Source organism: Emydura macquarii, unplaced genomic scaffold (genome assembly GCF_026122565.2).
Source record: "Emydura macquarii macquarii isolate MOO-44397 ecotype Brisbane River unplaced genomic scaffold, CSIRO-AGI_Emac_v2 contig_1305, whole genome shotgun sequence".
Classification (NCBI taxonomy): domain Eukaryota; kingdom Metazoa; phylum Chordata; order Testudines; family Chelidae; genus Emydura; species Emydura macquarii.
Genome location: NW_027131442.1, coordinates 326,950 through 349,002, shown reverse-complemented (window position 1 = coordinate 349,002; position 22,053 = coordinate 326,950). Strand labels below are relative to the sequence as shown.

At 41.7% G+C, this 22,053-nt stretch overlaps 3 protein-coding genes across 4 annotated transcripts; all 3 read left to right on the top strand.

Moving 5' to 3' along the window:
• The first annotated feature begins 888 nt into the window (after nucleotides 1-888).
• On the top strand, nucleotides 889-1,833 carry LOC137154837 (olfactory receptor 5T7-like). Its single transcript, XM_067550687.1, has one exon. It carries the CDS (start codon nucleotides 889-891, stop codon nucleotides 1,831-1,833), a length of 945 nt encoding a protein of 314 aa, XP_067406788.1.
• A 5,316-nt stretch (nucleotides 1,834-7,149) lies between these two features.
• On the top strand, nucleotides 7,150-8,067 carry LOC137154875 (olfactory receptor 5F1-like). Its single transcript, XM_067550723.1, has one exon. The coding sequence runs from the start codon at nucleotides 7,150-7,152 to the stop codon at nucleotides 8,065-8,067; it is 918 nt and encodes a 305-aa protein (XP_067406824.1).
• A 9,927-nt stretch (nucleotides 8,068-17,994) lies between these two features.
• Nucleotides 17,995-21,586, top strand: LOC137154874 (olfactory receptor 5F1-like). Of its 2 annotated transcripts, XM_067550722.1 has the most exons (2): nucleotides 17,995-18,018; nucleotides 20,687-21,586. In XM_067550722.1, the coding sequence occupies exons 1-2, from the start codon at nucleotides 17,995-17,997 to the stop codon at nucleotides 21,584-21,586; spliced, it is 924 nt and encodes a 307-aa protein (XP_067406823.1). The 2 variants fall into 2 exon arrangements, with proteins under 2 accessions (XP_067406823.1, XP_067406822.1); XM_067550721.1 differs by lacking the exon at nucleotides 17,995-18,018 and having other exon boundaries at nucleotides 20,654-21,586.
• Nucleotides 21,587-22,053: the final 467 nt, after the last annotated feature.

The following is a 22,053-nucleotide window of genomic DNA, read 5'->3' as shown; positions in this document are numbered from 1 at the left end:
AAGAACCTCCACCCCAGAACTTATCCACTGAAAATCTAAGGTTTCAAAGTTAGGGGTACACTTTGTTTGTGTTTTTTGATTATCCTATCCCCAGAGAGCACCAGAACAGGTGGTCCCCAAATATTAATAGACAAAAAGAGTTTCCCTGATCTGGCCAGAAAGTGGGAAGGAAGCTCCCTAAAAATTCCCAAATTCTGTTATTGTGAAGCTCCTAGATTTCTGTATAAAAAAGTTTTGAGATCAGATTGGGAGAAAGCCCTGGAATTCAGACATGTCTTTTAGCAGAACCTCTAAAGCTTTTCAATCTTGTGCAAATATCACTATTAGAGCTGGTACAAACACAGGGGTGGGGATGTGTGAAAATATGACCCCCCTTCTTTTATTTTTTTACTTAAATCTGATATGCTATAGACAAATCTCCTTGAAATTTCAAAAGATGATAAACGTCCACTGGCTCTAACAATCCATGTGCTGGGTAACCTTCAGCAAGTCATTTCGTTGATGTCTGCCTCAGTTTCCCCATCTGTAAAGTGGTGATCATGATCCTGCTCTCCTTTGTACACAGCTTGAAGAGCTCTTGGTGAAGAATACCATATCAGAACAATTTACTGTGGTTATTATGCACTTGCTGCACATTTTTATCTGCATGTTTACCCAAGGCTGAATACAAGAGATTTGTCAAAGAAAATATGGGCTTAAGTTCTCTTTTTTAGAAGGATTTCCTCTCCGGCTATAAGTAAATGATTTTACTGATAAAGATGCATTATTGTTACTTGGCCATTTAGAGAGAGCACGAGCTATGCCTATGCCATTCCCTTCTTCGAGCTTTGGAGCTTCCGTGCAATAGGGGAAAGACAACCATATCCGTTGCAGTCCCACCTGGGAAGAATGGCCAATGAAAATTATACTTCACCATCTGAGTTCATTCTCCTGGGCTTCACCAACCAACAGGCGCTGCACGTTTTATGGTGTGCAGTGTTCTTGGTCACCTACATGATCACACTGTTGGGGAATTTTGGAATGATCATGTTAATCAAGTTTGACTGCCGACTTCACACTCCCATGTACTTCTTCCTCAGCCACTTGTCTCTCCTGGATTTGTGCTACTCCTCCACCATCTCTCCCCAAACACTGGTGAACTTTGTAGCAAAGAGCAAAGCCATTTCCTTCAGTGGGTGCGCTGCTCAGCTCTTTTCCTTTGCAACCTTCGCCACCACTGAGTGCTACCTACTGGCTGCCATGGCCTATGACCGTTACGTGGCAGTCTGTGACCCTCTGCTTTACATGGTTGCCATGTCCCAGAGGTTCTGTGTTGGGCTGTTGGCTGGTGCTTACTTAGGTGGTGTGATCAGCTCAGCCATACACACCATTTCCATATTTCGGCTCCCCTTCTGCCACTCCAACAAGATTAATCACTTCTTCTGTGATGGGCCTCCACTTCTAGAGCTCTCCTGCTCCAACACTTATATCAATGAGATGGTGCTTTGCACTGTGGTTGGATTCAACTTGATAAGCACCACAGTTATCATCCTAGCATCCTACCTGTCCATCCTGGCCACCATTCTGAGGATCCGTTCCACTGAGGGCAGGTGCAAAGCTTTCTCTACCTGTGCCTCTCACCTGGCTTCTGTTGCCTTATTCTATGGCAGTTCACTCTTCATGTATCTACGGCCCAGGTCCAGCTACTCACTGGACTATGACAAAGTGGTCTCAGTGTTTTACACAGTTACGGTCCCCATGCTGAACCCCCTGATCTACAGCCTGAGGAACAAGGAGGTGAAGGATGCCCTGAGGAAAGCAAAAGGCAGATTTCTTTCTTCACAGGTAAAATGATATCTACTCTATAATTGTTACACAGCCTAGACCCTGTCCAGTCCCTGGAAATGAAGAGTTAACAACAACAACTCAACCTCACACAAATCTTCCAGGGATGGGCTATAAAAGTAACTGCTTTAGGAAGAGGAAAAGAAAGGTTGCTCAGGAAGAATGATGATCTCAGAACTCAGGGTTCTGGGATGTTTACAGTAATATAGGGCAAAGTTGAGGAATGTTATGTTCATCACAAAGAAGTTAAATAAAAACATAAATCCTCTTGATGGAAAGTGGCAACTTAGCAGTATTTTATTTCTAAGAATTCAGAATGATAACACACAAGAACTCAAAAACAGTGAGAGATGAAGCAGGCTGCTCCTAAAACAGAGAATCACAACTCACCCCATTTTACTCTAGGTGGTTGGCTGTCGACTGACTGCTGCTAGGGCCAGATTGCATGCTTCCCTCCAAAGCCCCATAGCCTGAAAGCAGGGTTATGAACTCCTCTTCAGATGTAAAGTGATAGCTTGCAATTTTTAAACAGTTTTCAATACACCACAGGGAGGAAAGTCTAGGCTTTGATTCTGCAACACATGAATTTGTCAGGGCTTGGTAAAAATTGCAGAATCCAGTTAATGGATAGTAAATCATTGGGCCTCTTAAAAAATAAGATTGAAGTGTTTCTTTCCAGGGAAGAAGGATCTGAAAGTGTATTTTAAAATGTACCTGATGTCTGACTTTGCAGAGACTAAGGAAGGCTGTTGGTGAAGGGTAAAACAAGAGCTACCCCAAATTCTCACCCCAACCTAGAGGAGTCTTTGTTCTAACATCGTTTCCAGGGTATGAAAGAGATGGATGAGGTTGCTACATAATAACCATTTACCCTGCTGAGGGATTCAGAAACTAGGAAGGTGATCTACTACTGGTGGAAAGAGTAGATGTTGGGGAATTGGGAAAACTGGGATACATTTTGAGACTGATGCAGAGGGTTCAAGAGACATCTTGTTTAGTCTTGGAAGAAAGAGAAATGTACCTGGGCTCCAGTGACGAAGCAACATGTGGAGGACACATAGGGTCTTTGCAGTAGGTCGCCTGTTCCATTTATGCCATGTAGTTAGGCTGAATTTCACCCCTGTGCTGGTCCCATACACAGGTGTAAGTTTCACCTGTAGTGGCCCAATGCCATTCTAATCAGAAACCTATATTGGTGCCCTATGAAATGAGGTCCATGAAACAACAGATAATAGTGGCACAAACTGGCCAAGCTTCATTGGCATCAATGCTGCTGCTCTGATGTACACCAACTGAGGGAATTTCCCATTGTGCCAACTTACACTAGGAGCAATCCCTGGTTGCTACACCTGATTGAATGGGCCTGGCGTCTGAACTCACCCATAAGTCCCTCTAGGTCATGAAATAGGTAGGCCAGGGCTGTGTGAGGAGAAGCTGGTTCTGTTGACCATTTTGTACTTGGCAGTAGTTAAAAAGGGACTTAAATCTTCACGACTGATCATCCAGTAGCTTTCACGAGTAGAGGCAGATTTATCTAAAAATAAATTACACTGTTATATTGATTGTTCATTTCCCTTGCCCCACCCAGGCCTCTTTGTTTTCCTCATCCACCTCTAACATTTCTTTTTTTTTTTTTAATACTGCAAACTATTTGGGGCAAGGATTGTCATTTGTTATTTATAATATGTTTGTACCAACCTGGTTCTTAATCAACCCCAAGACATAAAATGTTAAATACCAATTAAAAAAAATAAATCTGATTTCTTTCTGGTGTATCTTTTCAGAAAAAGGACATTTCTTGGTATCATTTCACAGAATTTCTGTGCCAAGGGATGTTTCTGGGTAAGCACGCACTATGATTTTAAACAAATATTTTGTGAAAAATATATATATACACAAATGACTCTGCACTCAAGCCAGACAAAAAGCAAGCAAACCAAAGCTTCCATTGCTGCAAATGTAACCCATGTGGGTAAAGTGTAGTTCTTTATCCACCACTAGTGCCTAATAGAGATGTGACTGCCAGTAACTGCAGCTGAGTAAATGATGTAAACCTGCTGGCTCACTGCTGGACATGAATACCTCCCAGTTTAATATCCATGCAGCAGAGAGATCCACAATGTCTCCAGAACTGGAGCGGGAAATATAATCTGAAGTCAGTAAGGACCAGGCTAAAGAGGGCTCAGGAGAAAGCAGGAGCAGCAAGCTGGAGGCAGCAGGCTGGGAGCTGGGGATGGATCATAGGCCAGGCAGCAGGCAGGAGACCTGAGAGCTGGGCTGGGAAACAGTCTGGTGCTGGCAAGTGGTCGCTGTAGCAGGCAGCTACTTGGGAATGGCTTGCAGAGAACTGGGGGCTATGCAGATGTGTTTCAATAAGCCAGAGAAAAGAACTAAGCTGTGAATGGGAATCTGCAAACCAGTCCATGACTGGCTTCAGCAGGGAGAATTCATGCCCTGCACTGGGCTGATCCTAAGGGCTAGAATGGAGACTATAGAGCACCAAACTTTTTCGGTCATGCCCCCGCTTTACCCAGTCCATGTCACATACCTCCCACCCCACACCCCCCAGAGCTGGGGCTGGAGCCAGGCCATGAGCCAGGGCTGGAGCCGGGCCGGAAGCTGCAGATGGAGCCACGGCTGGGAGCAGGGCCACGGCTGTGGCAAGGAGCAGAGTGGGGCCTGGATCTGGGGGCTGAAGCTGGGGCTGGAGTCAGAGCCACAATCAGGAGCAGGGAGCCACTGTCACGGGATGGGAGACATGGCCAGGAGCCAGGCTGGGAACCGGTGCTGGAGCTGCAGCTGAGGCCGTGGTGCCAGGGCTGAGTGGAGCTGCAGCTGAGGCCGTGGCGAGGGGCAGGGCTGTGGCTGGGGCTCTGGCCAGGAGCTGTGGGCTGAGGCTGGAGTGGAGCTGGGGACAGAGTGGGGCTGGGTGGTGCTCCCTCCCTGCCCCCATCAGGATTGCCTTGGGCACCACTGCACCCCCCCAAACATTCCTCCGAGGCAGGCCATGGCCCACAATTTGGAGACCACTGCTCTAAAGTCTAGTTTTTGCAGCATGTACCCTCCAAGCGTATGGTCCAAGAAGAATGCTGCCAGAACAGATAGCAGACAGCCAAGCACATAGTTATGGCATATTCATTCTGAAAAGCAGCAGGGTGGTGGGTAAGTATGTAAATTCTATTGACAGATCTGCCTGAAGTGCCATTGGATCACTTCTCAGTTACCCCATCCATAAGCAAGGGAGGTAAGGTGTTTACTTCTTCCCTAGGTTAGACGCATTAGAGTTACTCAATAGCAAGGATTGGGACATGCTTAGAATTACTAACAGTAGTGAGTTGAAGAGCACAGACGAAAGCTCATGGACGCCTCCTGTCTCCCAACCAAACACAACTTCCTCTAGGCCAAAGGGGCAGCTGCTGCTCTAGTGCCAGGCTTTGTGAAGACTGTGAATGTATGCAGGGCAGTGAGTACATGGGACACGCTGTGGAGCTGGCTCAGTTACAGACAGAAAGTTCAGCGCCTATAGCAGCAAACCTCTAGCAAACTCTTCCACTCACCGTGATTGTCAGAGATTTATAACATGGACAAACTGGGCTGGATTTTCCTGGTATTAGCCACAGACACCTCTCTGAATTTAGGACTGTCCTCTGCCAAATTTCCATTCCCGGCTCCAAATAACAGAGATAATAGAGCACGTAGCCTGTGAAACAAAACATAAATCCAAAGAAGGAAGAAAAAGGAAAACTGATTACAAAATAATGAAGGCATTATTTCTAAGTATTGTTATTGTTATTATTATTGTTGTAGTGCCTAGAAGTCCCAGTCATGGCCCAGAACCCTGCTGTGCTACCTGCAGTACACTTATTACCATTTAAACAGAATCCTGTTGCTGGTGAAGGACTGAATGTGACTGTGCACATTCTCGTGCTGTCTGGAGCGGCTCATGCCCATGAATGTCAATCTCAGGGCAGACTGTTAAGAAGCAGGGCATGTACCCTAAATTAGTTGTGTGTTCTACAATGAGCCTTCACTAACCAAGTAACAAGTGTGAATTCCCAAAGTACTAGAACAGTCTTACCATAGTCAGTCCTCTTGGGCAGTCCAGTTTATCTTGCCACCCAGGCAAGCGGGAATGTGTGATAGATGCTCCTTTACATTAAAAATCTCAACAATATTTAGAGTTCCAGAGGGGTAGCTGTGTTAGTCTGTATACAGCAAAAACAACGAGAGTTCTGTGGCACTTTAAAGACTAACAAATTTAATTTTAGCAGGCATAAGCTTTCGTGAGACTCAGCTCACTTCGTCAGATGCAGAGGTAGAAATGAGAAACATAGGATCATCATATACATATACAAGTGCATAGAGAACAATGGGGGAGGTGGATGAAAGCAGGGTACTTGAGGTCTAATGACAGTCATAGATCTCCTACTCAAGGTAGAGGAAGTGAATACCCAGCAAGCCAGTGGTAGACCTGGAAATAGGACCCACATTTCCTCCTCCCCAATCCATAGCCTTTCTACTAGGCCCAAGACTCAAGAGATGGAGCATTGATTCCCAGCTCTGCTATAGACGCCCTGTATGACCTCAGGCAAGTCAATTGATTTCTCTCTCTCATTTCCCCATCTGTAAAAGAGGGAAGACTATAGGTTAATCCTGTATTCTAATGTTTAGATATTTCCCAAAGCAGGCATGCCCACTTATGTCAGATCCTCCTTCAGTCGGGATGAGATGGAGGCTATTCAGGAAATAGTGTGAATAATGGAAGAGCCCCTCCAAAAGCAAGGTTTATGTTGGATGACTCTAGATATGTTTATGTTTATGAAGCTGAAATCATAATAAATGAAGTTATGTTTGGATTTTTTTTAGATTGGAGGTGCAGGCTCAGATAGACCAGACTTTCAAATGGCTTGTACACTTCTCTAGCACAATTCTGTGGTCATTTAGCATATGTCTACAGAGCCCAGGACAGCAAGCCTTCTAGCCTGGTTTGACAGACTTGGGCTAATAGGGCTCATGATAGCACTCTAAAAATATCTGTGTAGACAGCTGATGTGGCAACTTGATCACTGAAGCCCACTCCATTTCCCTAGGCTTCAGAGCCCAACCTCCAGCCCTATCTGCAACTTCAAGGTGCTGTCTCCACAGCTGTTTTTAGTGTAATCTCTACTAGCCCATGCTGGGAGGCTTCTGCTGCAGGCTGTTTAGACATATCCTAAAACTCATCCACCATATGGCTGGCACTTGGATGCTTTCACTATCTCCTTCCATCGTTTAGTGACGTCCATAAGAATCCATTCGGAGCACAAGCCCTGCAAAATATATTTAATGTTGTGGGAAAATCTCACTGTGATATCTGAGTTCAACCTCATGGGATTCACAGATTCTCCAGAGCTGCAGGTGTCCTTCTTCGTGGTGTTCCTCATAATCTATTTTATCACCATTGTGGGAAACCTTGGGATGATCGTGTTAATCACGGTTGATCCCCAACTCCACACCCCCATGTACTTCTTCCTCAGCAACTTGTCCTTAATAGATTTCTACTATTCCTCTAATATTGCCCCCAATGCCTTGGAAAACTTCCTATCGGAGAAGAAATCCATCTCCTTTGCTGGGTGCTTTGTGCAGATGTATCTCTTTATTGCTTTGACAAGTGCTGAGTTCATCATTTTTGGGTTAATGGCATATGATCATTATGTAGCCATCTGTAATCTGCTGCTCTATACAACCATCATGTCCCAGAGACTCTGTCTCAAGGTGGCAGCTGGGGCATATGCTGCAGGCTTTCTGAACTCAGTGATACACACCTCTTTCATAAGTAGTTTATCATTCTGTCAATCCAATGTCATCGACCATTTCTTCTGTGAGATCCCTCCACTCCTCAAGCTCTCCTGTTCTGACACCCACATGAGTGAAATGTTCGTTTTCATTTGCGTTGGTGTAACCCTGCTTGGTTCCCTCCTGATAATCCTGAGCTCTTACACTTACATCTTTTCCACTATCCTGAAAATCTGCTCTGCTGAGGGCAGGCCCAAAGCCTTCTCTACCTGCGCCTCCCATTTGATAGCCGTCACCCTCTTCTATGGGACTGGCCTGTTTATCTATTTACAGCCCAGTTCAAACTTCTCACAGGATCAGAATAAAATAGTGTCTGTGTTTTATACCTTTGTCATCCCCATGCTGAACCCCTTTATCTACAGCTTGAGGAACAAGGAGGTGAAGGATGCTTTGAAGAGGGCAATTTAGAGAAAAATATTTTCTCTGTTAATGTAACTGTTAAAGGACTCTTGAAAGGCTAGTAAATAATGGAAAGTGACAGTGGAGTTTGCACTGTACTTATTGCTTCAATACAAAGATCAGGAAAGTCTAGGAATAAACAAAGTAAATGAAAATTACCAGCCAAATCTTAGATTTTAAGTAGAGCTAGTTGGAATTTTTTCCATTCTTCAGAGAAAATGAGTATTTCATTGAACTGGAAATTTCCATGGGAGATGTCGGGGTTTTTTTAAATTAACTTTTGCGGTTGTCATTGGAAAATTAAAAATCTAAAAAAATTATTTAAAAAAAAATATTTATTTTAAGTTTTCTGCAACTGAAAAGTAAAAGAATATTAGGCAAAAATTTCAAGTAAAACTGATTATTTTTGCATCACTGACCATTTTTTCCTGCATTATGGGAGGTTTTAGTTTCTTGACATAAATCTAAAAAATGTCATAAAAAATTTAAATGAGACCAAAACTTTTTCTTTTTGTCACAATATTTAATGGGGGGAAGGGGAGGAGGAGAGGACCAGACATTTCCTAACCAGCTCTAATTGTAAATTCAGAAGGAACCAATGTGATTATCTCCAGAATAACAAAGGCCAGAAAATTTCACACCATAATTCCTGCATCAAGCCAAATAACTTTTAGTTGCGCTACAGAGTATCTTTTAAAAAAACATCTAAACTTGATTTAAAGGTTCCAAGAATTGGAGAATATATTACATCCCTCAGTAAGTTGTTCCAATGATTAATTGCCCTCTCTGTTAAAAATGTGTACCCTATTTCTAGTTTGAATTTGTTTAGTTTCAATTTCCAATAATTGGGTCTTGTTATGCCTTTGTCTACTAGACTAAAGAGCCCTCTAGTATCAGAAGTCATCCATCTTCCTATGTAAGTACCTGTATACCACAATCAAGTCACATTTTAACCTTCCCTTGGATAAGCTAAATTGACAAAGTTCCTTTTGCCTCTTATTTAAGGCATGTTTTCCAAACATTGAGTCATTCTGCTAGCCCATCTCTGAACCCTCCCCAAATTATCAACATCCCTTCAACACCAAAATTGGATGCAGTATTTTACAAGCAAAACCATCATCACAATTGGCATTAACAAGCCCCCTTCATGGCAGTCTTAGTAGTGAGGTCAAAGAGTGCATGTATCACAGACATTGAATTCCCCCTTCACTCCGACATGGGACTCTTTTATTTCAGAGGCGAGGCCCAAGCTGGCAGGAAGGTGTTGGAAGTTTGAACTCTTTGGCTAAATAACAAATATGTTTTGTTTTCCATTGTTATCAATATTGCCTTTTCCATGAGTACTAAATATGTCTTGTTCATTTAATAAATAAATTATTTATACATATTTTGGAGCCTCTTTTTCGTTCCAGTGTTGGGCCAGATCTTCAGCTGGTATAAATTGCCATAGCTCCATTGAAACACAAGATCATATCCCATCATCTTGTCTTTTCATTACATTCTTCATAATCAAACATCCACTGGATAATATACTCCAGGTATTTTCAGCTGTATTTATGGAATTATGCATAGAATAAGGCATGTGCATTACTGGTGCATGGGAACCTTTACCATGATTGTACGTGCAATTGCAATAATATATATACATTGATGTATGCATGGTGTCTATTAGAAATTCTTTAGGAATGTGAAACAATGAATGTGAAACAGTCACGTTTACGACATGCCCAGAAGGAGTTCTCCCACTCTCAATAAACTATTCCACTAAATTGCATTAAAATCTCTTTTTTTCTGTTTGCAAAGACCATAAGATGGAGTCAGTACAATGCAACATTCAGGCTTTTTTCCTTCCTCTACACATACTGTTCTCTCCCAAGAACAGGGTGGCCATTCATGCATGCCCAGAATACCAGACGTTTTGGTACCTCCAAGAACTTCATGGGCCCCCCCCCAATGGCATGGCCCCACCCCCACTGGCATGACCTCGCACACACAGTGCACAGATGACACCATTTTGAAGAGCGTACCGCAGGCCTGACCTTGCACGCACTGTGCATGCAAGGCCTTGTGCTCACATGGTCATGCCGGCAGGGGCAGAGTGCCATGCTTTTCAAAATGTCGTCCCCAGTTTGTGAGACTGGCCAAACCACATCCAGTTTTGTCTCAGTACTGGACAGGGACAAACCTTAGGAAAAACAGAATTGTCCGTCTTAAAAGCAGATGCATAGACTGCATACTCAACAACCACTTCCTGAAACTGGATATCTTTAAGTTCCTATAGATAAATATACTGTAGTGTCCCCTTCTGGGAAGCTTTTTATTATAACAACCTCTCCCTAAATTCCCCTCAAGCCATACACTCAGCACCATCTGCCTCTTCTCATTTCCTCTACACAGCGATCCCTGACTACAATTCCTGTGTCCTTACATGCTGCTTTTCCTGTGTTTCGCTCTTTTCCTCTACATAAATGAGTTATTCACTCATAAAATAAGGAAATGAAATAAGTAAACAAATGACTTAATCAGATGACTCCTTGTAGGCTTTACAGACGAAGTGTCCCTTCAAGAGGAATTTTAATGAAAAGGGGGCACAGTGTTGCCAACCCTCATGACTTTATTCCAAGTCCTGTGATATTTGGTGAATTTATTAAAGACCCACATCTTTGGGGCCTGTGAGTAGGTGAGAATCTCAGCTTTCATTATTGAAATAATAATAATAATAGTAATTAATAATGTGTTTAGTACTCATGGTTGTAGAGAAAATCTTGAAAATGTGACCTGATTGAAATCAGAAGGCAAATAAAAAGAAACAAAGCAATTAAATAATAAATTAAATCTGATGTTTTTTTTGAAAAGCCAATCTCATATGCATAGATCAGGAGATGTGAGGAAGCTGGATATGAGTTAACAGGGTGCCCTTAATGCTAATGGCATATTGGGCTGCATTAGTAGAAGCATTTGCCAGCCGATCAAGGGAAGTGATTATTGACCTCTATTTGGTACTGGTGGGACCTCATTTGAAGTACTGTGTCCAATTTTGGGCCCCCCACTACAGAAAGGATGTGGACAAGTTGGAGAGAGTCCAAGGGAGGGCAAAAAAATGATTAGGGGGCTGGAGCACATGACTTATGAGATGAGGCTGAGGGAACTAGGCTTGTTTAGTCTGAAGAAGAAAAGAATGAGGGGGGAATTAATAACAGCATTTAACTACCTGAAAGGGGGTTCCAGGGAGGATGGAGCTAAGCTGTTCTCAGTGGTAGTAGATGACAGAACAAGGAACAATAGGCTCAAATTGCAGTGGGGGAGGTGTAGGTTGGATATTAGGAAAATGTTTTTCACTAGGATGGTGGTAAGCACTGAAATGGGTTACCATGGGAGGTGGTGGAATCTCTAGAGGTTTTTAAGCTGTGGCTTGACATAGCCCTGGCTGGGATGATTTAGTTGGGGTTGGTCCTGCTGTGAGCAGTAGGTTGGACTAGATGACCTTCTGAGGTCCCTTCCAACCCAAATCCTCTCTGATTCTATGAAGTGCAGCCAGAACCTCAGTAAGAGGTTCTGGAGGATTCTTATAGACTGAGGTCCCCTATGGATCCTTAGATCCATTTAAAATTGCACTTTCTACTATTTTCCAAATCAGACCTAGAGAAGCCACTGTTAGCGTGACGAAGAAATTCATTCATTCCCTGATGTGTCTCCTGAAACTGACTACAGGAGATTCACGGAACCCAGTGGAACTACTCACAGATTTAAATCTACACCCGTGCGTTGGTGGTTTGCTGGATCACAGCCACTAAGTGTGTGTGTGTGATAAGCATTTAAGAAACCGAAAACTTAAACTCTCATTGACTTCCATGAGGACAGGATTTCATCCAAGTTTAAATAATCATTCAGTCTTCTCCTCCTCGTGTTAAGACAAGAATGAAATTTAGTTGCAGAACAATATAAACTATCTGAGGTGTCATCTTGGACACTATCCCTGATTTGTTCCCATATGATGCTGCTGGACAGCCTCATGGAAATCCTGCATCCCTCACATTAGTTTTATGATGAGCTATGCAAATAGCTGAATTATAAAAGCAAGGTTCGGGGGTAGTAAGTTTTAAGTTCTATGGTTCTCCTCTAATGTCTGTGGCATGTTACCACAGAACATATAGCTGATAGTGGAGTGGAGAACAAAACTGAATCTTTTTACTATTGCACCTGCTTTTTAAAATACAGTGTTTGCACCACACATAATAAGATGAATGTGAGAAAGGGCTGTAGAGAACATCTTCTGCTTCGCATGCTAGTGCAGTTCTTTCTAGATTTGGTCAAGAGCAGATTGTTGACTAGAGATGCTGCCTACATAATTCTCATGAGAATCCCTACTTTGTGTTTCACCCATAGTAATATTGGGACAGCATAGTGGGTGTTGATGCTTAAATTGGCTGGCTATAAGGTTTTATCCTAGCTGCAACCTTATACTATTTATTTGAGGAAACCAAGAGGCCATTGCTATGTTACTTCCTCCAGAATGTGCCCTCTCAAGAGCTCATCTGGGAGTGATTACTGCAGCCAGGCTTCACTGACCTCTGGGTCTGCTCCCTGAGGAATATATAGGTCTCAAAGGATAAGATAATGCAGAGTTCACAATTAACTTGTCTGGTTTCCCTGATGGACTCCAATCATTGCATAAGTTAAAACACCTGCTATATCCAGAGCTCTGGAGTAAAGATTCTAATTGGAAACCCTGAATGAGCACTAGTGTTTTTTTCTTGGGTGTGAGTGATCCGAAGGTTTGAGTGTATTTAGCCAGAACTGAAACAGTAGCATTCAGAAGGAGTGACTTTGGTTACTTATTGCCTTGGTACTAGTCAGACAATTCACTGTTTCTTCCAGTAATCACAGTTTCTGGTTGTTTGGCCCCCCATAGGAAATGTGTTGACAGTCTCTGTCGGGGACCAGCCTGCAGCAGAGCTAATTGCCAGGAAATTTAATGAATGCAGCTGGCCCTGATAGAAGTTGTCTGATTGGCTGAGTCCCCTCATGGTCTGCAGGAGTCAGCAGATTGTTTTTAAGGTCAGTAGCAGCTGTACTCTGCTGGCTATAAACTAGTTGAGAGATGGGGTTTAGAATTCAGGAGTGGCTTGAGTTGTTGGCTGAGCAGGAAATATAGGCTGTGTGGGAAAGTCTGGAAATTATGTTGGAAAATGAGGGTGAAAAAGCAAGGGATGAAAATTGGCTTTGGATTAAGAAGGAAGAAATAGAAATAGTTGTATCTAAAGAATAGGGAGCAGCCAGGGATAGGTGGGAAAAGAGTAAGGAAATGGAGTGATATCTTAACTATCAAATCACTAGCTGAAGATGTAAAGATAGGAGATGTTACTCCCTTAGAAATAGCATAATAGAATAGATGGAGTATCAGAGACAAAAACTGCTAAAAGAATACAGGATGCAGATTTATTAATAGAATGTACATCTAAGGAACAGGCTGAGAAATTTCTTAAAACTACAGTTTTAGGGGCAACAAAAGGAATTTGTGAGCTACCTAAACTTATGACAGAAGCAAGAGGGGTAATGTAGAAGGTTGCACTAGGCATGACTGAGGATGAAATTAGAAGGTGTCTAGATGAAGATCAAGTGCTGTTTGTTAACCAACTGATTAGCAAGAAAGGAGAACACAAATCATCCCCAGCATGAGAGTCACCTTTACAAGTGTGAAATGCTACCTGAGAGGGCTAATATATATTCACTCTTCTGGGTTAAATCATATATCCTGGCCCTTTTGAGATGACATGAATGCCAAAGGTTTGGGCATATGGTGAATAAGTGGAAAACAAGGTGTGTTAAATTTGGAGAAAACTCACGAGAACTGTACTGGAGGAACAGAATTAGAATGGGGATAAACGCAGTGAAGCTTGCAAAGTTTCTGTGGCAATGAAGCAACCGCGAGCGCTACATCATACTAAAACTACCCATAAAATATCCTATGCAGAAATTACCAAAAGAAATTCATGGCAGAATGTCTAGAAGAAAGAGAATCCCAGTGAGGGAAAAGAGCTAATAGCACACCACCACACAATTCAGGGCAGGAAAGAGAATATAATGGAAATATACAAAGATGTACCACTTGTAGGTAAAGAAACATGGTATTTTTGATAGAATTGCATAATGACACTTTACAGACGGGGAAGAAGACTAAAAGTGATCAGAGTATTGGGTCCTAATCAACACTGCTCTAGTTTCCCACCCAGTAATGCCTGGGTATTTCTAGTATTTCTTACTACTGATCTAATGGAATCACTTCTACATGTGAGTGAGAAGTATAAACTCTAGCGTCTTGTTGATCCTTTATGCTTTCCACTGATCCGGCTAATTAATCCAATTAATTGGCAGCTCTGCAGGTGATTTGATTAGACTTTATTCATGCTGGCAATCTTATCTTTATCCATTCCTCCACCTCCTCCTGTTAGAGATGCTCAGTTTTGTGTTCCACAACCCCACCCCTCCTGATTTTGATCTAAAAACAAAAATGAGTGTATATTCTGTTATTGAGGTGCTATCCCAAACAGAGATAATGACATCATTATACTTGACCCATCTAAATTACTTATATATATACCCATGTACTGTAATATTTGAACACCCCACAATTTAACGTATTAATTTTCAGAACAGTCCTGGGGAAACGCCATTATCCCCAAAAAGTGCGTGTATAATTCCACCAAAACACACTGTTTAGCGGATGCTCTGTTGGAAAATGGAGTTGCCTGAAATTAGATAATTAAAAATCAGCATTGTCTTTTATGTGGCAGTTGATTATCTGACATTCTGGTGACGTGGCCTGCCCTTCTCCCCTGTGATTTCATCAACAGACTATGGGTGCTTGGAATACCTTCCTGTATGAGAACCTCAGTATCTGGAACCTTGCCTTGCCATCTTATCCTCATCACTTTCCTCAGACAGCCCATGTGAAAATGATTCCGCTTCATAACATGCCTTCTGTACACTGTCCAGGTTTCACATACACACAACAAAACTGGCAACACAGATGGCTTTGTAGACCTTCAGTTTTGTTTGTTGACTAATGCCTCTGCACTCCCACACGTTTGTATGTAGTCTGCCAAAGGCAGCACTTGCGTTGGCAATTCAGGAGTTGGTTTCATCATCGATGTGACCTGCATGTGAGAGTGTGCTGCTGAGGTAGGTGAACTTGTCCACAGCCGGGAGGATGTGGCCATGCACTGTGACATCAGTGTAGCTACACCAGTTTAGACCATCTGCGAATCTGGCCTGCTGTGCAGACAAGGCAGTCATTACATGGTAATAGGTTTGATTTCTGACAATATAAGGCCAGTTTGTTTTGTTTCCTTTAAATGTGCTTGACGTTGTTACAGGCTTGATGCAGGAACCACTGGCCTATGCTGTACAGGAGGTCGGACTAGATGATTGAATTGGCCTCTGCTACCCTTGGAATCTCTGAACCAATGAACCTACAAATATTTTACTCTGAGACTCTGGGGTGATTAAAGCCTCGTGACTGGCTGGAGGAGATGTTCTAGACTGAGCATGGTACCAGCTGAGCTGTGCTATCATCTCATGCACATTAAAGAGTTTGGTCCATTGGTTCAATGTGTCAACATATGCCAACAAAGGGTGGTTGACCATGGTAGGATGGGGATGACCAGGTTGTGTTAAAATGTATGTGTGGTGTGTTCACTCCATCTAGACAGTCATGTCCAACAACAGTTGAGGTGGGGCACAGGAAAATTGCGTTTGAAACTAACTGTCCACTGTGGTTCATTATTCTAGCAGAGATACAGTTGCAAAGTCTATGGAAATCAAATGGAGATTTTCCATTGCGTTCAATGGGCTTTGTCATTGAGGACCTGATCCAAAGAGCTGCTTTGAATTGTAGAATCAGGTCCTTGGACCATAGATTTCACTTGTTGCTGTGTATATGAGAGAGAATCTATTGTTGGAAATAAATTTTGCAACAACCCATAGAAGAAAACAGGTGGTTGTAGTTAAAAAAGCTGGCAGGCCCCCTAAGCCTTCACCCACTGCTCCCCAACTTCATACACACACTTCCAACTCCACTCTCTGGTGTGTTAGTTGTATGTTGCTGATGAAATAATGAAAAAAATCCTCTTTTAAAGAACTTCCCTGTCCAGTATGTCCCTTGATGGAATGGACATTGCAGATCTAAACAGGGATGATTCAAACTGGGTATACCAGAGATACAACAGTTGTGGCAATGAAAATATGATGATCAAATTGATCTATTTATTCAGCTGAGGCATGGCTTGTGAAGAAGTAAATGTGGCTATTTTATCATTCTTAATCAGTTTCTTTTTGCTTTTTATTTTTTTAAAAGCCTCTGCAGTCTGGTGCAGTGCATATTCTCTCTGGATACAAACATCACCATTACTGAGGTGATTTTTAATGAGATGCTCTGGATATTGACTACAAACAAATTATCTTGTTGTTCAAAGTTTTGTAATTGCCTAAGTGGCAAAGAGAAAAAGAGGAGAGGCTGGGGTTTAAAGAGCTGGCAAACAAATAATCAGTTTGTCTCTGCAAAAGATCTGACAGATTCTTAGAACATGATCTCAATGCTTAAAAATGTACCTGGCTACAATTTTCCTGCCTTATCCCATCTGCCTTTTAGATGAATGATGGATGAATTTTCACATTCTGTGCTAAATTCATTCATTTAAATTGTTTGCACAGCACTTAGCACAGTCAGATCCTAACCATTACTGCAGATCCTAGCACTGCTGTAATCTACTACTACTAAATTATTATTTTAAAAAACTTTTGCAGACATACTTTACTGTATTTCCTTTTATACTTCTTTATCTTCAAACTATTTTGATCAATAAATTGTGCTAGAGTTCCTACTTCTTCAATCTACAATGTGTTCAAGCGACTTGGATTATAACAAAATCATTAGAAAAAAGTTGATTCAAACTGATCACCCAGCACGTTTCTATGCTATGTTTGTTCTGCAACAAAAAGAGACCAATTTGAATAATTAGTTCTCCACATTATTTCAGCTTTTGAGCCTTGACATTCCTTTGGGATTGGATCCCAAAGGACAGCAAACCATGCATGATGTAAACACTCCTATGTGAGCTGCTGAATAGGAGTATTTTACAATCAATAACATAAAAATTAGTTGCTCCATTGTTTCCACAAGTAGATTGGGTGAACCTGGGGTTTGGAGAGAACCTGGCAGCAAGACACTGAACACCCAGATTCACAATGTAACCTTCACAGCATCCTAATGAAGACACTGTAGGCAGCATCTCTATGATGTGACCTTATCCTTGGCCAAACCGGTAAGAACTGCACTAGCATCACATACAAAGGTGGTTTTCTCCAGCCCTTGCAATGCTGCCCCCGGTTTATTTTATTATGGAATATGCAAATAATAAACTCTTTGGGGCAGAATATTTTCTTTATTATAGGTTTGTACGGCATCCAGTATAATGATCCTTCAACCTGGTTGGTTTCTATGCCCTACCACAATATTGGTTACATACTAACTTTTTACTATTCTGTTACTATTTAATAGTAAAATGCAGAGACAATGACAGGGAGATTCAATGCTGGGCTTCTCTGCAACTGGAGGTAATTGTCCTGCTCTACTCAACCTGGATGAGGTGACAGCTGGAGTAGTGTGTCCAATTCTGGGGGCCATATTTTAAGATAGAGGTGGGCAAATTGGAGAGAGTCCAAAGGAAACAAAAATGAAAAAACATTTTTTTGGAAATTGAGTTATGGGGAAAGGTTAAAAAAACAAGATACATTTATTCTTCAGAGAAGAAGATTGGAGAGTGGGAGGGGGTAACCGACCTGATAACAGTCTTCAGATATGTTAGGGGCTGTTATAAAATTGATGGTGATCGACCATTCTCCATGTGCAATGAAAGGAGGACAAGAAGTAAATCAATGTCAAATATAACAATAGATATAGTAATCAAGGTTAGATATACAAAAAACTTTCTAACTACAAAGAGAACACTGAAAAAGGCTACAAAGAGAGACTGTGAAATGCCCGTCACTGGCCATTTTTACAAACAGACAACTGACAGACGCACATTGCACCTCCTTTTGAGTGTGAGGAAACCATGATTCCCACAAATATAGGAATAGCATCATGAGTGCCAAAAATCGCATCTCGAGGACCTTGTGCTTTTCCAAATTCAATTTTATGTTCAATTTATGTTCAACTTTAAGGCTTTTTTTTTTTTTTATCTTCATTGCACTTGCTTCTGATTTTCATTAGAAAATATTTTAAATTTAGCAATTTCTCTCTCACACATGCCTCAACTGTTCTGTGAGAGCCAGATCCTCAATGATATTTAAGATTTCAACAGGAGATGGGTGCCTTAGCTGTTATGAAAATTCCGCCTACAGCAAGATCCTCAAAGATATTTAGGTGCCTAGCTTCCATTGAAATCAGTGGGTTCTCGGTGCCTAAATGCCTTGCAGGATTTGGACCTACAGGCTCATCAGCACCTTTAAGCACCTAAATACATTTTTAAAAAATTTACCTCTCCATTCTGCCAGATTACTTGAGCATGTAAATAATTTTCCATCTATGAGTGGTTCTATTGATTTAAATGGACACCCTGAATTCAGTCTCAGCTGCAGTATCAGGGAACAAATGATCTTCTCTCTGACCCTGGAAGTGGAGTCTCTATGTGCGTAATAGTCTTGTGTGTTAGCATGGACTAAATTAAAAAGTCAGTGTGCAGAGTAGTGATACGATGTTTCTCTGCTCCAGCTTGAGGCCACCCGCTTTGAGCTGAGGAAGGGAGACAGCAGTGTAGAGAGCAATTGGGAGGGGTTATGAAGCTACTGAATTCAGTGTTTTCATTCTGGTTCCAAATATATCGAATTTTGTCCTTCCTTTGGTCAAAACCAGTGAACCTGAGAGGAAGACACTGACACACAGGCAAGGCAGCGCCTCCATATGAATTGCCCTAGCTATTGCAGCCACATTACATGGAAAGGATATTCCATCCATATTGACAGCGTGCATGGACATAACACAGAAGGTGAGAGTTGAAAAAAATAAGAAACTAAGAACTTTCAGGCATGGAAACTGGAGTGTTAGGACCATAAGCCCGGCATTGACAGACGATGATAACCAACATTGCACAAAAACAAGTGGTGCCGTCATCTCCATCAGGGCATCAAAGTCCATGACGGGACCTGGTTCCTACAGCTTGAAGAGAAGGGAGCTTGTTGGGAGCAAGCAGCTCTCAGCCAAGACACGCACATTTGCAATAACCAATAAAGATTATGCAAATCATGGCTTGGACTGTTTAGTCACACGAGACATTGCAAATCATCTACATCATAGGCAGCAATATCCACCGTCTCTGGCTTTCTTTCATCTGCAAATCAATCAGTCGTTCTCTCCCTCACTGCCCACCCTTGCATCCACTGCATTGCATGCCCTAGCCTGTAGGGAATGCTGTTTTCCCCAAAATGGCTGCTGCTTAATCTTGTATTTCATTTTTTGGATAGTGCCTAGGAAGAGTTAATAGCTGGTTGCCTTGTAAAAGGTTTGGAACTGTTATTATAAACAGCCTCAAGCCTGAGTGAATAAAATGTATGCATAGTAGGGATCAGAGGAGACGAATCAAGCAGTGGTAGCGTAGTCTTCTATTCATGGGGGAAATGAGCTGATTCCCAACTTCATCACTGACTTACATGAAATGAACAGATTATAGTCATGCATCTGCGCCTCAGTTTTCCCATTTGTGAAACTGGGCTAGTTTTATTTAGTAGAGCTGGTAAAATATTCCAAATGAAAATTTTCTTCAGAGAAATATGGCCCTTTCTTTCTTAAAATGGGAATTTTTACACATCCAAGTAGGACTTTTTAGAAGTTTTTTGTGGAAACTTCAATTATCTTATTGATTTCACTTTTTTATTTTCTATTTCCATTTGTCATCTTTTTTTTTTTTTTTTTTAAATTTTTGGTTGTCTCCTTCATGCTTAACCTTTGGTATAGTGTTATGTCTTTTAAGACTTATTTTATGCTTAACGGTACAGTTGCATTTCCAATTTTGGAGACACAAGTTGGAAGCTTTTCAAAGCTAACAGATTTCAATAAGAAATCTTTTCAATACTGGACAATGAAATGAAAAATATTGGATAAAAAAAATCAATGAAATGAAAAAAAATTCATTTTGAAAATGATCAGAACCAAAATGATTTTGAAATATATTGAAAGTTGTAGAGTCTCTATTATTTACTTGCTTATTGTAAAAATGCTTTGTGATTTCTGGATAGCAAGCATAGACATTCTTTGTATAATCACCTGCAAATCTCATATTATGATAATGATCTTTGTTTTATTTCTTTAGATACAAGTTCAAGGTTCAGATAGATCTGCCTCTCAGCTGGCTATCCTACTTCTTTAGAGAAAGCAGCAACTTCCTTTGGCCATTAAGACTTATACATAGTGTGAATGAAATGTGGGTATTTTCATTGTGTCCTACAACTCCCGCACATCCATGAGAACACATTCTGGATCACACACAATCTGCAGAGAATTCAGTGACCTATCCGTTTCTACACTAGTGCAGAAACAATGGCTGGGGAAAATCACACTAGAATATTTGAGTTCATCCTCCTTGGATTCACAGATCGTCCAGCGCTGCAGAGGCCCCTCTTCATGCTGTTCCTATTGATCTACATTATGACTCTGGTGGGGAACCTCGGGATGATCACGTTAATCAAGATCGACTCCCGACTTCACACCCCCATGTACCTTTTCCTCAGCCATTTGGCCCTGGTAGATTTTTGCTATTCCTCTAATATCACTTTCAAAACCTTGGAGAATTTCCATTCGGACAGGAAAACTATTTCCTTCACCGGATGCTTTGTGCAGATGTATTTCTTCATTGCATTGGTAAATACTGAGTGCTTCCTCTTGGGCTTCATGGCCTATGATCGTTACGTAGCTATCTGTAAGCCACTGCTTTATATGGTCATCATGTCCCGAAGACTCTGTGACAAGATGGTAGCTGTGGCATACGCCCTAGGCTTCTTGAACTCCATGGTACACACCACATACATAGGCACTTTATCATTCTGCCACTCCAATGTCATTGATCATTTCTTTTGTGAGATTCCCCCACTCCTCAAGCTCTCATGTTCCAACACATACATCTATGAAAGATTCACTTTCATCTCTGCTGTAGTGATTGCCCTGGGCTCCTTGCTATTAATCCTGTGTTCTTACACTTATATCCTTTTTTCCATCCTGCGAATCCACTCTGCTGAGGGCAGGAGCAAAGCCTTCTCCACCTGCATCTCCCACTTGATGGCCATCATCCTCTTCTATTGCACTGGACTCTCGACCTATTTACAGCCCACTTCAAACTATTCACAGGATCAGAATAAAGTGGTGTCCGTGTTTTATGCCTTTGTGATCCCCATGCTGAACCCCCTGATCTACAGCCTGAGGAACAAGGAAGTGAAGGACTCTCTGAAGAAAGTGGTGATCAGAAAAGTTTTCTGAGTTATGCAGAAGACAATGTGCCTTTAGTAGAAAATTAAACTGCAAAGTTGTCAGAGTTTGGAAGTGTCATTACTACTTCTGTGTAGAAGCAAGGTCAGGCTGTGGTTAAGTAGGTTGAAACTGCCAGACAAACAGGCATGGTTTTTGACCAAAAAAAAAAAAATAGGTTGTTTTGCGTCACTTGAATCTATTTGTAAACTCGTGTCAAGTTTGCCGAATAGTTTAAAGCCAACCGGAGAAGTTCAAATGTGTCCATAGCATCAGAAGTGAGCATGAGTTACAATGCCCCTGAGGCACCATGGCAGTATTATGAATCAAAACAATTCAATTTGTGGCCTAATTTTTTCATTATTAAAATTCTCATGGGGAAAAAAAATTCAGCGGAAAATTTAGACAGGCAGGTGGACTTTTGTGTGTCTGTTTGTGTTTTTGCCATGGGAGTGGGGAAATATATTCTGAGCCTCTGA

What these genes read in the sequence shown, in the direction of transcription:
- LOC137154875 (XM_067550723.1), top strand. Translation starts at nt 7,150, where the DNA reads ATGTTGTGGGAAAATCTCACTGTGATATCTGAGTTCAACCTCATGGGA.
- LOC137154837 (XM_067550687.1), top strand. Translation starts at nt 889, where the DNA reads ATGGCCAATGAAAATTATACTTCACCATCTGAGTTCATTCTCCTGGGC.
- LOC137154874 (XM_067550721.1), top strand. Translation starts at nt 20,654, where the DNA reads ATGGCTGGGGAAAATCACACTAGAATATTTGAGTTCATCCTCCTTGGA.